This window comes from Muscardinus avellanarius, assembly GCF_963383645.1.
Source record: "Muscardinus avellanarius genome assembly, chromosome: 10".
Classification (NCBI taxonomy): domain Eukaryota; kingdom Metazoa; phylum Chordata; class Mammalia; order Rodentia; family Gliridae; genus Muscardinus; species Muscardinus avellanarius.
Genome location: NC_137796.1, coordinates 88,623,995 through 88,638,181, shown reverse-complemented (window position 1 = coordinate 88,638,181; position 14,187 = coordinate 88,623,995). Strand labels below are relative to the sequence as shown.

At 47.0% G+C, this 14,187-nt stretch overlaps 1 protein-coding gene across 1 annotated transcript in view; it reads left to right on the top strand.

Moving 5' to 3' along the window:
* ITGAM (integrin subunit alpha M) overlaps nt 1–14,187 on the top strand; it is a gene marked incomplete at its 3' end in the record, with an annotated part of 42,437 nt that overhangs the window by 13,561 nt on the left and 14,689 nt on the right. The window contains exons 6-14 of the mRNA XM_080702572.1: nt 2,222–2,352; nt 2,889–3,034; nt 3,610–3,763; nt 4,416–4,566; nt 5,674–5,747; nt 5,853–5,982; nt 6,248–6,396; nt 13,216–13,356; nt 13,472–13,681. Coding sequence (XP_080558698.1) covers nt 2,222–2,352; nt 2,889–3,034; nt 3,610–3,763; nt 4,416–4,566; nt 5,674–5,747; nt 5,853–5,982; nt 6,248–6,396; nt 13,216–13,356; nt 13,472–13,681 — 1,286 coding nt within the window. The remainder of the gene's footprint in view (nt 1–2,221; nt 2,353–2,888; nt 3,035–3,609; nt 3,764–4,415; nt 4,567–5,673; nt 5,748–5,852; nt 5,983–6,247; nt 6,397–13,215; nt 13,357–13,471; nt 13,682–14,187) is intronic.

The window sequence follows — 14,187 nt, the reverse complement described above, 5'->3', positions numbered from 1 at the left end:
TTCAGCAGGAAAGTCATCTGGTTCTTGGCTTTCTTTGATGGGAGACTTTTATATGACTAATTAAGTCTCCTCACTCATTACTGATCTCCATATTTTCTTTTATTTTCTTTTTTTCCTTTTCTTTCATTTTCTTTTCTTTTCTCTCTCTCTTCCTTCCTTCCTTTCTTTCTTTCTTTCTTTTTTTTTTTTTTGCGGTACTGGGGATGGAACCCAGGGGCATTCTACCTCCAAGCTACACCCCCAGCCCTATTTTAGCCTTTATTTTGAAACAGGGTTTCACTGAGTTGCAGAGGGCCTTGCTAAGTAGCTGAGGCTGGCTGTGAACCCTGATCCTCCAGTCTCAGCCTCCCAAATGCTGCGATTACAAGCGTGCGCCACCATGCCCGGCTACTGATCTCCATATTTTCTATTTCTTCACGAGTCAACAGAGGTAGGTTGTATGAATCTAGGAGTTTATCCATTTCTTCTAGATTGACAAGTTTGTTGGTGTATATTTATTCATAACATTTTCTTATAAACCTTTGTATTTCTCTCATACCAGATTAATGTCTGCTTTTTTGCCTCTGATTTTGAGTCTTCTCTTTTGTTTTTTAGTTAACCTAATTAAAAGCCTATGACTTTGCTGGGCGTGGTGGCGCACACTTGTAATCCCCGCGCTTGGGAGGCGGAGACAGGAGGATCGCGCAGGTTCGAAGCCAGGTTTGCTGGCTTAGGAGACCCTGTTTCCAAATTTAAAAAATATAAAAAATAGGTCTGGGAGTGTGACCCAGAGGTAGAAGGGTTTCCAGGAACCCCAGTACCACCCAAAAAAAAAAAAAGCCTATGAATTTTATTTATTATTTGAGAAAAACAACAACTCGTTTCCTTTATCTTTGTGTAATTTTTTTTGTGGTAATGGGGATGAAATTCAGAGCCATTCTATTTCCAAGCTACACTCCCAGCCCTATTTTTTATTCTTTATTTTGAAAGAGGGTCTCACTGAGTTGCAGAGGGCCTCACTAAGTAGCTGAGGTTGGCTGAGAACCCATGATCCTGTCTCAGCCTCCCAAATACTCGGATTACAAGCGTAACCACACCTGGCTTTGTTTTTTCTTTTTAGTATTTAGGATTGAACCTAGGGACATTCTACCTCTGAGTTATCTGTATTATTTTGTTATCTCTGTGTTTCCTTCAGATCATTTTATTGAGGGGGGGGTGGAACCCAGAGGCATTCTACGTCCAGGCTCCCCCCCCCCCCAGCCTTTTATTTCTTATTTGGAAACAGGGTCTCACTAAGTAGCTGAGGCTGGCTTCAAATTTTCAGTCCTCCTGTTTCAGCCTCCCAAGTGCTGGGGTTATAAGCGTGAGCCATCACGCCCAGCTCAGGTTGGTTTTGAATTCCTTTCCAGGCAGCTGGTAGGTTTCCTTTCCTTGGCATCCGTCACTGGCGAGCTGCTTCCTTGGGGTGCCACTGCCCTGGCCTTTTCACGTTCCTGCGTCTCTGTGTTGACGTCTACACCTCTGTTAGAGCGATCCTCTAACGCTGGAGCTGGGTCTGCGCATGCGCGGCTTGCTTGGGGCTGGGGGCTCTGAGTGCTCACAGCTCCTCCGCCTTGGTGCAGCCTCAGCACCGGCAAGGACTCCAGGTGCCTCCGTGGCCTCGGCTGCAGGCATTTGTAGGCATTTGTGGCAGCAGTGGTGGGGGTGTAGGTTTTAAGGTTCTAGGGGCGATTTTCCTATTCTCATTTTCTTTTTCTTTTTGGTTCTGGGAGGAAACTCAGGGACATTTTATCTCCAAATTACACCCCAGCCCTATTTTATTTTTTATTTGGAAACAGGGTCTCACCAAGTTGCAGGGGCCTCACTAAGTAGCGGAGGCAGGCTGGCTGGCTGCAAACCTGTGATCCTCCTGTCTCAGCCCCCCGACTCCTTGGATTTCAGGTGTGGGGCACCACACTCATATTCTCCAGAACCGAGAGACCTGGCTCAGGGGCTGCATTTTGTGTCAGGTCTGACCCGGCTCACAAGCAGGTTCACTGGTGCCGGGTTTCAGTGAAGACATGTTCAAAGTGGCTGGGGGGCTGGCATGCCAGGCTTTGTGTCCTGGAAATCCACTGTGGCATCTGGGTCTTGGGATGTGTGTGCGTTCTCGGGGGGAGGGTTGGGTGTACGTTGCCCGTAATGCTGTCCGTCTGCACCTTAATCCATTCTGGCATTTTCTTTTTCTGTCCTCTTTCTCTAGGATGTCCTCAGCAGGAGAGTGACATTGCTTTTTTGATTGATGGCTCCGGTAGCATCAATCTCCTTGACTTTCAGAGGATGAAGGAATTTGTCTCAACTGTGATGGACCAATTCAAAAACTCTAAAGCCTTGGTGAGGGCCGATGAGTGGGTTATGCCCATAGGAGGCTGGCATGTGTCCCTCTGACTGCAGTTGTAGGCCTTGCGAATGGACCACTGACCGGTGTATTTTGCGATTCCCTTTTCTGATCTGGTTGGATATGACATTAGCATTCTTCCAATCCTTTCATTTATTTTTCTGTGTTACTGAGGTTTGACTCTAGAGGCATTCTACCTCTGAGCTACGCCCCCAGCCCTATTTTTAAATATATTTTATTTTGAAACAAAGTCTCACTAGGTTGCAGAGGCTGGCTTTGAGCCTGTGATCCTCCTGTCTCAGCCTCCCAAGCACTGGGATTACAGGTGTGTGCCACAATGTCCCGCCCTCTTCCAACTTTTGTGAAGCAGGCGGCTCTAATTGGTGGTGTTGGCCTGGAGATAAACCCATGTGTCATCCCTAGTAGGAGCTACAGAGAAAGGATCTGGAAATGGGAGTGTTTCTGGCTTGATGCAGGGCCGCCGGGAACCAGGGCACCTTCTCCAGTGTAACACCAGGCACCCTGTTCCCAGTTCTCTCTGATGCAGTACTCTGATGAATTCCGGACTCATTTTACCTTCAGTTCTTTCGAGAAAAACCCCAATCCCAGGTCGCTGGTAAACCCCATAAAACAGCTGCGCGGGAGGACGCATACCGCCACGGGAATCCGAAAAGTAGTGTAAGTCCTTCCCTTTCTGCTTGGGGTCAGAGGAGAAGATATTTTTATCTGGGCTTTGAAGGGTGAGGGGAATTGTTCAGACAGGGATGGGGTAAAGAATATTTCCTGTGGAGGGAATAGCATGTAGGGAAGTTTGAAGGAGAGATTGTGGCCTGTCATCTCAGCACACAGGAGGCTGAGACAGAGGATTGCAGGTCTGAGGCCAGTCTCAGTATTTAGTGAGGTGCTCAGCAACTTAGTGAGACTCTATTTCAAACTCAAAAATAAAATCGAGCTGGGAGCATAGCTCTGAGGCAGTCCGCCTCTGGGTTCAATTTCCAGTGCCCAAAACAAAGAACATTCAGAATGTGGAGCTGACACAAAGCCGTTTAAAGGGAGCGAGGCTTCCTTTCTCTCCTCTCTTCTCCTCCCTCTCTGCCTTTCTGGCCTCAGGGCAGGCGAGTCTCAGTGTTGAGTCTCAGGGGAGATGGAGCCCCAGGACAGGTGTGTCTGTGACTCTGCTGACAGGGCCTCCCTGGCCGCGATGCCTGTCTGTCCACGTGCTGGTGACCTGGCTTCTGTTCTTCTCTGCACAGGAGAGAACTGTTTCAGAAAGCCAGCGGTGCCCGGGAGAACGCCGTCAAGATCTTAGTTGTCATCACAGATGGGGAGAAGTTCGACGATCCCTTGAGATATGAGGATGTCATCCCCGAGGCAGACAGAGCGGGGGTCATTCGCTATGTCATCGGGGTAGGAGATGGCTCTGGGGCCTCGGTGGAGGGTTTCAACTTTGAGGTACCCCCTTCGTCTTGCAAGTACTGATGAATTCCCTGAGCCAAGGGTTGCCCTCCCCCACATCCACCTGTGCGTCATTTACCCACGGTCACAGTCACGCTGCGTCACGAATGATCCCCAAATCCAGTGGCTTACAACAGTAAGCAAGTCGGTATGGGGGTGCCTGGCTGTAATCCCAGTTCTTGGAGACTAAGACAGGAGGACCACAGGTTTGAGGCCAGTCTCATCAACTTGGTAAGACTTGTGGGAACTTAGCGAGATCCTGTTTCCAAATAAAAACTAAAATAGGGAGGCTGAGACAGGAGGATTCGTGTTCGGGGCCAGCCTCAGCTACTTAGTGAGGCCCTCTGCAACTTAGTGAGACCCTGTTTCGAAATAAAGAATAAAAAATAGGGCTGGAGATGTAGCTTGGAGGTAGAAGGCCCCTGGGTTCAATTCCCAGTTACACAGAAAGAAAAGATTGGTCTCCCCTTCTGGGGGAGGTCGGCCAGGCAGCACGGCAGATGGACCCAAAGGCCGGCGTTAGCCCTAATTGCAGCGCCTCCTCCGTCCCTGGTACTGCCACCCCCAGGCAGTGTCTGATTTGGCCTTCATTTCTTGGAAACAGGTGGGAAATGCCTTCACCAGCGACAGTTCCCGCCAAGAGCTTAACACCATTGCATCTAAGCCGTCTCGAGATCACGTGTTTCGGGTGAATAACTTTGAGGCTCTGAAGACCATTCAGGACCAGCTTCAGGAGAAGATCTTTGCCATTGAAGGTGAGCCGGGGGCTGTGTTCCCGGAGCGGCTTTGGGTGTAGGTTCTTCTGACTCTTGACTTTCTTTCTTTTCTTTTTTCTTTTTCTTTTTTTTTTTTGGTAGTGTTGGGGATGGAACCCAGGGCTGTTCTACTTCTGAATCACACCCCAGCCCTATTTTATTTTTTTATTTGGAAACAGGGCCTTGCTAAATTGCCGAGGGTCTTAGTTGCTGGCCTCAAATCCATGATCCTCCGGTCTCAGCCTCCCGAGTGCTGACATCACAGGCGTGTGTCACGTGCCCGGCTGTGACTGGAGGTTTCAGTGGTGATGTTTTGGTTCTCTCTTAGCTTGTTAGGTTATCTATTTGTTTGTTTGTTTATTTATTTATTTATTGGTACGGGGGATTGAACCCAGGGGCATTCTACCTCCAAGCTGTTCCCTCAGTGCTTTTTATTTTTTAATTTTGAAACAGGGTCTCACTAAGTTGTCGAGGATCTTGCTGAGTTGCTGAGGCTGGCCTCCAACCTGCCATTCTCCCATCTCAGCCTCCCGAGTACTGGGATCACAGGTGTGCATCACCATGCCCAGTGGGCATGTACTTTATTATTATTATTATTATTTTATTTTATTTTATTTTGTGGTACTGGGGATGGAACCTAGAGGCATTCTACCTCCGAGCTACTATTTTTTATTCTTTATATTGAAACCAGGTCTCACTGAGTTGCAGAGGGCCTCACTAAGTAGCTGAGGCTGTCCGCGAACCGTGATCCTCCGGTCTCAGCCTCCCCAATGCTGGGATTACAAGTGTGCGCCTGGCTGGGCATGTACTTTAGAGTTTGACAAAGATATAATCTGAACTTCTTTTCATCAGAGTTTGAATTTCCAGCACCTCTTCTATTTCCTTCCTTCCTTCCGACTTTGGTGGTACTGGTAATTGAACCCAGGGGCATTTACCTCTGAGCTACAGCCTCAGATGATTTTACTTTGAAATAGGATTTCACTAAGTTGCTAAGAAATGGTGGCAAACTTGTGATCCACCTGTCTCAGCCTCCCAAGTACTGGGGTTGTGGGCCAGGACTGCTGTGCCGGGCCCTGCTTTCTTCAACATGGACGGCTCTCCTCCCAGGCACTCAGTCAGGAAGCAGCAGCTCCTTTGAGCACGAGATGTCTCAGGAAGGCTTCAGTGCTGCCTTCACCTCTGTAAGTATGCCACCATTCGATTGGCTGAGAAGAGAGGGCACTGGTGCCTCCTAGATGGGCAGGGGTGGTCCTTTCTGCCTTCCTTGAGTCTGTGCGGCCTCCCAGGATGGTCCCTTGCTGGGCGCTGTGGGGAGCTTCGACTGGGCTGGTGGAGCCTTCTTGCATAAGTCAAAGAATGACATCGCCTTCATCAACATGACCAGGGTGGATTCTGACTTGAAGGATGCTTACCTGGGTAAGTGGGCAGGCAGGGTCTCTCTAAGACGGGCTCAGGATTTGACGTAGTTCAGCTACTATAGACATCACTGGACCTTTTGGAGGCCCTTGGGAGAGCTGCAAAGATAGATAGTTCAAAATTTTTATTTTGTTCACAAAGAGGAATGCCGGGCAGGGCTCAGTTACCCCAGCCTACCAAACTCAGGATGCCCAGGGCCCCTGCTGATGGTGGGAAGGGCAGGTTTTTGGGGAAAGCACTTTGCCTGTTGGACTGCCGTCTTCAGGATACGCCGCCGCCGTCGTCTTGAGGAACCGGGTGCAGAGCCTGGTGCTGGGGGCGCCTCGATATCAGCACGTCGGCCGGGTGGTGATGTTCAGACAGAACGCTGGCGCCTCTGTCTGGGAGGTCAACGGCGACATCCAGGGCAGCCAGGTGAGCGCAGGCGTGGGAAGTGTGGACTTGCGCAGGTCCCGGGACAGGCTGCGCCCGATGCCACGCAGGTAGTGTCCCACCAAGGAGCCTTCAGAGGCTTCCAGATGGAGAGGCATGGGACCAGCTTTGCTTTTGAGGTGGCTGTCAGCCAGCCAGTGTGCTTGCCTGCCTGCCTGCCTTTCTCCCTTCTTCCTTCCTTCCTCCCTCCCTCCCTTCCTTCCTTCCTTCATTTATTTCTTGTGGGACTAGGGAATGAATTCAAGGGCATTCTACCTTTGAGCTATACCCCCTAGCCCTATTTTTATTTTTTAAAATTTAAGCTCTCCTTGAACCTGCAATCCTCGTGTCTCAGCCTCCCAAGCACTGGGATTACAGGGACATCTCACTACGCCCAAGTTTCACATGAACTTTAAAATCAGTTTGTCCATTTGGAGCATCTCAAAGAAGCAACCATGTATCAACAAATATGGAATTATTTCACTATTTTATTAAATAATGTGGGCACATTGTTTATGTACTAGTTGAATACCAGTTTGGGGTACAGTTAGAGAGACCTCTGTATAGGTCAAACATTGTTTATTTATTGTTACAAAAGCTAAGGACACTTAAGCCGGGGATAGTAGCACATGCCTGTAATCCCAGTACTTGGGAGGCTGAAACAGGAGGATTGCAGGTTCAAGGACAGCCTCAACAATTTAGTGAGACTCTGTTTCAAAATAAAAAATAAAGCTGGGAGTGGTGGCACAGGGTTGTAATCCCATTATTTGGGAGGCTGAGACAGGAGGATCATAGTTTTGTGGACAGCTTCAGCTACTTAGTGAGGCTCTCTGCAACTAAGTGAGACCCATTTCAAAATGAAGAATAAAAAATAGGGTTGGGGGTGTAGCTTGGAGGTAGAATGCCCCCTGGGTTCAACCCCCAGATCCGCCAAAAAAAAAAAAAAATCAATAGAGCCAGAAAGTAGATTAGTGGTTGGAGAGGGATAGGGGTACAGTGGGGATTGGAGATGACAGCAGTTTCTGGGGAGACGGCAATCTTATGAAATTAGTTTTGATAGTTACACAATATTATGAATACACTAAAAAAAACACTGACTTTTATAATTTGAAACAGTAAGTTTGTGTTACGTAAATTTTATCTCAATTTTTTTTTGTGTGTGTGGTACTAGGGATTGAACCCAGTGACATTCTACCTCTGAGCTATACCCCCAGCCCTATTTTTTTTTTATTCTTTAGTTTGAAATGGGTCTCACAAAATTGCAGAAGGCCTCACTAAGTAGTTGAGGTTGGCTGTGAACCTGTAATCCTCCTGCTTCAGTCTTCCAGGTACTGTGATCACAAGCATGTGCCACCACACCCAGATTTATCTCTATTTTTTTTTTTAAAGCTATTTAAGCTGGGTGTGGTGGCGCATGCTTGTAATCCCAGCGATTGGGAGGCTGAGACAGGAGTTTCGCACAGGTTAGAAGCCAGCCTCTGCTACTTAGAGAGGCTCTCAGCAACTTGTGAGACCCTGTTTCCAAATAAAGTATAAAATAGGTCTGGGAGTATAGCCCAGAGGTAGAAAAGCCCCTGGGTTCCACCCCCAGTAACACACACACACACACACACACACACACACACACACACACACAAATAAATTTAAAAAGCTATTTAAAAAAATCAATAAAGTTCACATAACAACAGATTCGAGAAGGAAAAGAAAAATCCTCATAATCATTTTTGTAGATACAGAAAAAGAACTTGACAAAAGTAACATCCTTTTGTGGTAGGAAACTCCCAGAGAACTAGGAACTTAAGGAAACTTCCTCAGCTTGAAAAAGAGCATTTGCACCAGACCTAAAAGTGGGAGGGGTGCTTTCCTCTTACACTTGGAAACCCGGCAAGAATATCCACGCTCACCATCTCTGTGCGTTTCACAGCCACATGCAAAGGGGAAAAGCATACAGAGCTAAAGGGAGAGACACAGCTGTCTCTACAGATGACTGCTGTGCACAGTCCCAAAGGATCTGCAAAACTACTGTCACTAACAGATTAACTAGACGTTCCTATACTGTATCACGGAACAACTAGAAACAAATAAAAAGGTGCCATTTACAGTAACACCCAAGATCAGATATTTTGATATAAATCTAACAAAAATGTGCACAGTAGTTGTGTGTTTGAAACCACAAAGCACTGAGGAGAGAAATCAAAGTTTCCTTCTTTTAGGAGGCTGAACAGAGCTGGGTGTGGTGACTCACACCTGTCTGCACTCCTTCCCTGGACTTAGGAGGCAGAGACTGCAGATTGGAGGACAACCTCAGCAGCTTAGACCCTCAGCAATTTAGCGAGACCCTGTTTTCAAACAAAAAATAAAAAGGGATGGAGATGTAGCTTGGAGGCAGAACACCCCTGTTTCAATACCCAGTACCAAAACAAAAACAAACAAATAAAAAAGCATTGCCTGGACCAGTATCAGGAAGCTTTCTTCCTGTGTTTCCTTCTGGTAGTCCTTAATTCATTTTGAGTTGATTTTGTATGGGTGTGAGGTAAGGTGTGATTTCACTCCTGGCTGTCCGGTTTCCCCAGCACTCCTGGTGAGGACTGCCCTTCCCCACTCTGCGCACTAGACGCCTTCACTGAAGATCGGTGAATTCCAATGGCAGGGGCTGAGTTCTGGGCTCTTGTTTTTGTTCCATGGTCTATGTTTTGTGTGTCTGTTTTTATGCCAGTACCATTCACTTTGATTATTATAGTTCTGTGTGTGTGTGTGTGTGTGTGTGTGTGTGTGTGTGTGTGTGGTACTGGAGATTGAACCCAGAGGTATTTGATCTCTGATTTACACCCTCAGCCCTATTTCATTTTTATTTTGAAACAGGGTCTTCCTAGGTTAATAAGAGTCTCACGACTTAAGGCTGTCCTCGAACCTGTGATCCTACTGTCTCAACCTTCTAAGTACTGGGATTGCAGGTGTGTGCCACCATGCCATGCCTGGCTAATTTCTTCTAGTAATTTTTTTTTTTTTTTTTTTTTTGGTGGTACTGAGGATGGAACCCTTCTACCGGGCTACACTCCCAGACCTATTTTATATTTTATTTGGAAACAGGGTCTCTTAAGCCAGCGCAGCTAGCTTTGAACCTGCTCCTGTTTCTGTGCCACCACGCCCGGCTTAAGTTGAGTTTTTAATATGGTGATGGATAGGGGTTTAGCTTCATTCTTATTTATATGAATATCCAGTTTCCCTAGTACTGTTTATTGAAAAGGATGTTTCTTTCTTCATGTAAGTCCTCGGCTCTGTTTTTCCTCCCTCCCTCGCTCCCTCCCTGTCTCGCTCTCTCTTTCTTTGTCCTAGGGACTGAACTCAGGGGTGTTTAACCTCTGAGCTAGACCCCCCAGCCCTGTTTTATTTCTCTTTTTGAAAACAGGGTCTCAACTGGGTATGGTGGCGTACTCTTGTAATCCCAGTACTTGGGAGGCTGAGACAGGAGGATCACATGTCTGCAACCAGCCTCAGCTACTTAGTGAGACCCTGTTTCCAAATAAAAAATAAAATAGTGCTAGGATTGTAGCTCAGAGGTTGAATGTCCCTGTTCAATCCCAAGTGCCATAATAAATAAATAGATAAATAATAAATAAATAAATAAATACAAAAATGCATAAATACATAAATAAAACAGAGTCTCACTAAGTTGTCCAGTCTGACCTCAAACTTGCAATCCTACTGCCTCAGTCCCCCAAGGACTGGGATCACAAGTGTGAGCCGCCACCCCCGGCTTCCTTGACACCTTTGTTGAAAATCTGTTAGCTATAAATATGCGAATTTATTCTTAGACTTCTAGTCTGTCTATTGGTTTGTTATTTATTCCAACACTTGGCTGCTTTAATTATGACAACTTGGTACTGTGTTTTTCGGAGGTACTGGGGACTGAACCCAGGGGCGTTCTACTGGCAAGCTACACTCCCATCCCTTCTCACTTCGGATTTGGAAGAAGAGTCTCGTGAAGTTGTCCAGAGCCTCACTAGGTTGCAGAGGCTGGCTGTGAACCTGGAACCCTCCTGTCGCAGCCTCCCACGTACTGGGTTTCTAGGCATGCTCCACAGTGCCGGCGTAGGGGCCTACAGTCAGCTCTTGAGCTTCCTTTAGCTTTCCCCTTCCTGCTCAGGATTGCTTGACTATTTGGGGATTTATTTTTGGTTCCATAAGCATCTTAGGATTTTTCTTTCTTATTTCTCTGAAGACTGTCATTGGCATTTTTTATTATTTTATTTTATTTTATTTTTAATTCCTTTTTTGTGGTATTGGGAATGAAACCCAGGGGCATTCTGCATCTGAGCTACACTCCCAGCCTTGTTATTTATTCTTTGTTTTGAAACAGGGTCTCACTAAGTTGGGAGGGCCTCGCTAAGTAGCTGAGGCTGTCCCATAAGCCATGATTCTCCTGTCTCAGCCTCCCAATTGGTGGATCACAGCATGCACCACCACACCTGGTTGTCATTGGTATTTTAATATGGATTGCATTAAGTCTGTATAATGTTTGGGTAGTATGGATTTTTTTTTTTTTTTTTTTTTGCGGATCTGGGGATGGAACCCAGGGGCATTCACCTCTGAGCTCTACCCCTTGCCCTATTTTTAAAATTATTTTGAAACAGGGTCTCACTAAGTTACAGAGGGCCTCACTAAGTAGCTGAGGCTGTCCACGAACCGCGATCCTCCGGTCTCAGCCTCCCGAATGCTGGGATCACAAGCGTGCGCCACCACGCCGGGCTCAATATATGGATATTTTAACGATATTAATTTTCCAATCCACGAGTGTGGGATGTCTTCCATTTACTAGTGGCCTCTCGAATAGCCCTCCTTGGTGTTTGTAATGTTTGTATGGAGATCTTTCACCTTCTTGGTGAAATTTATTCTTGAATATTTTATTGTTTTTGATAGCTATTGTAAATGGCATTTATTTCTTCCTTTCTTTTTCAGCTAGCAAATTATTGACATATAGGATAATGATTTTTGGATATTAATGTTGTGTCTTGTAACTTATTGAATTTATTTACATGTTCTCACAGGGATTTTGGGGTGAGTCTTGGAGGTTTTTCACTCTGTTCTCTTTGAGTGCCACTTCTGTGGTCATTCATAGGATTTGAAATATGGAATGTCCCCCAGAAAAGTTTGTGGGTGAGCTGGGCATGGTGGTGCATGCCTGTTAATCCCAGTACCTGGGAGGCTTGAGTCAGGAGGATCACAGGTTCAAGGCCTAGCCTAGCAACTTAGTGAGGCTCTCTGCAATTTAGTGAGATCTGGTTTAAAAAAAAAAAACAAAAAACAAACAAAAAAAAAAAACCTGGGCTGAGGATATATCTTGGAGGTAGAATGCCCCTTGGTTTCATCCTTAGTATCACACACACAAAAAATAAAACCCTCATGTGTTGGCAATGCAGAAATGTTCAGAGGTGAAATAGTTAAATCAGGGCTCTAGCCTCATTGGTGGAGAAATTCACTGATGGATTAACAATTTGAATGAACTAGCCAGGTGTGGTGGTGCACACCTGTAATCCCAGTACTTGGGAGGCTGAGACAGGAGGATCACAAGTTCAAGGACAGTCATGCCCCTGGGTTCAGTCCCTAGGAACACACACACACACACACACACACACACACACACGCACGCACGTGCAATTTGAATGGCCCTATTGGGCGGGTGGTAGGAGGTGGGTCACTGGGGGCATGCCCTGGGTCTCTGTCTGTCCCTGGCCCCTTCCGCTCTCCGTGCTCCCCGCAGGTCAGAGCAGCTTCCCTCTGCCAAGTTCTGCCGCCCCAGTGCTTCTGCTCTGGAGTGAGCCAGTCATGGGCTTATTGATTTTCTGTCTGACTAATCTGTCCATTGTTGGAAGTGAGATATTGAAGCCTTCCACTATTACATATTTTCCTTTTAGTTCCGTTGATATTCTTTACATATTTAGCCACTTTAATAGCATATACATCCTTTTGATGAATTGACCACTTTTTTTTTAATACTGGGAATTGAACCCAGGAGCATCCTATCACTATTTTATTTTATTTTGAGACAGATCTTACTAAGTTGATCAGGCTGGCCTTGAACTTGCAATCCACCGTCTCAGCCTCCAAAGTAGTGGGATAGTGGGTGTGCACGACCACACCTGTCTTAAACTCTTTGTTTCCTTTTTTTTTTTTTTTTATGGTACTGAGAGTGGAACCCAGGGGCTTTTCTACTTCTGGGATATACTCCCAGACCTATTTTATATTTTATTTTCAAACAGGTTCTTACTAAATTGCTGAGAGCCTGGCTCTCAGCAGGCTGAGGCTGGCTTTGAACCTGTGCGATCCTCCTGTCTCAGCCTCCCAAGCAAGGGAATTACAAGTGTGCGTCACCACGCCTGGCTCAAAATAAGTAATTTTGTACAAACTTTAGCACACAGTTACTATTCCAGCCACCCCACTCCTAAGCAGTTGCATAATATCAAACATAGATACTCACCTGGGTGTGGTGCACACCTGTAACCTCAGTACTTGGGAGGCTGAGATGGGAGGATCACAATTTCAAGGCCAGTGTGTGGTAACTTAGCAAGACCTTGTTTCAAAATAAAAAGTAAGAAGGCCTGGGAGACTATCTGAGAGGTGTGTACCACTTGGGGTAAATCAAACCCTCTGTCTGTTGACTATAATACACTCCTCTACCTGGTAGCACATTCACATAAGAATGTATCACGAATCTCACGGGAGGGTGCATCCCAAGCAGGCATGGCTGTTGCTCACAGAGAGAAACCTTTACACTCCGCCTTAGCAGGAAGGGGCATGTGACCCCAGCCCCATCTCTTCCAGATCGGCTCCTACTTTGGGGCCTCCCTCTGTTCCGTGGACATGGACAGTGACGGCAGCACAGACCTGGTCCTCGTCGGGGCCCCCCATTTCTATGAGCAGACTCGAGGGGGCCAGGTGTCCGTGTGCCCCATGCCTAGGGGGGTGAGTGGCCGCTGGGGCCTGGGTGTGGGTGGAGGGCTTGTCTGTGTTCCAGCCTGGCACGATTTCTGTTTACAGTGGTGTCTGTGTTCCAGCCTGACATGGTTTCTGTTTACAGAGGGCTCGGTGGAAGTGTGAGGCTGTTCTCCGTGGGGAGCGGGGCCATCCCTGGGGCCGCTTTGGGGCAGCCCTGACGGTGCTGCGGGATGTGAATGGGGACAAGCTGACGGATGTGGCCATCGGGGCTCCAGGAGAGCAGGAGAACAGGGGTGCTGTCTACATTTTCCATGGACTATCTGTCTCCACCATCAACTCCTCCCACAGTCAGGTGAGGCCCGGCCACTGTCTTTGTTCTAACAGTGACCTCTTTGCTGTCCGTCCACTTCTAATTCAACATTCCCAGAGCCGTCAGGTCAGCGAGGGTCCCAGTACTCCTTTCGGAGCCTTCCAAAATAACAACACATAAGCCGGGCGTGGTGGTGCATGCTTGGGAGGTGGAGACAGGAGGATCGCGCAGGTAAGAGACCCTGTTTCAAAAATATAAAATAGGTCTGGGAGTGTAGCCTGGAGGTAGAAGGGCTTCCAGGAACCCCAGTACCACCAAACCAAACCAAACCAAACAAAAACATAGAAACCTTGAAGAATCTCTACTGGGGATTGAAACCAGGGACATTCTACCTCTGAGCTACACCCCCAGACCTTTTTATTTTTAATATTTTTTGTGGTACTGGGGATTGAACCCAGAGGCATTCAACCTCCAAGTTACATCTCCAGCCCTGTTTTTATCTCCCCTTCAGTATGAGGGATTGAACCCAGAGGCATTGTATCTCCAAG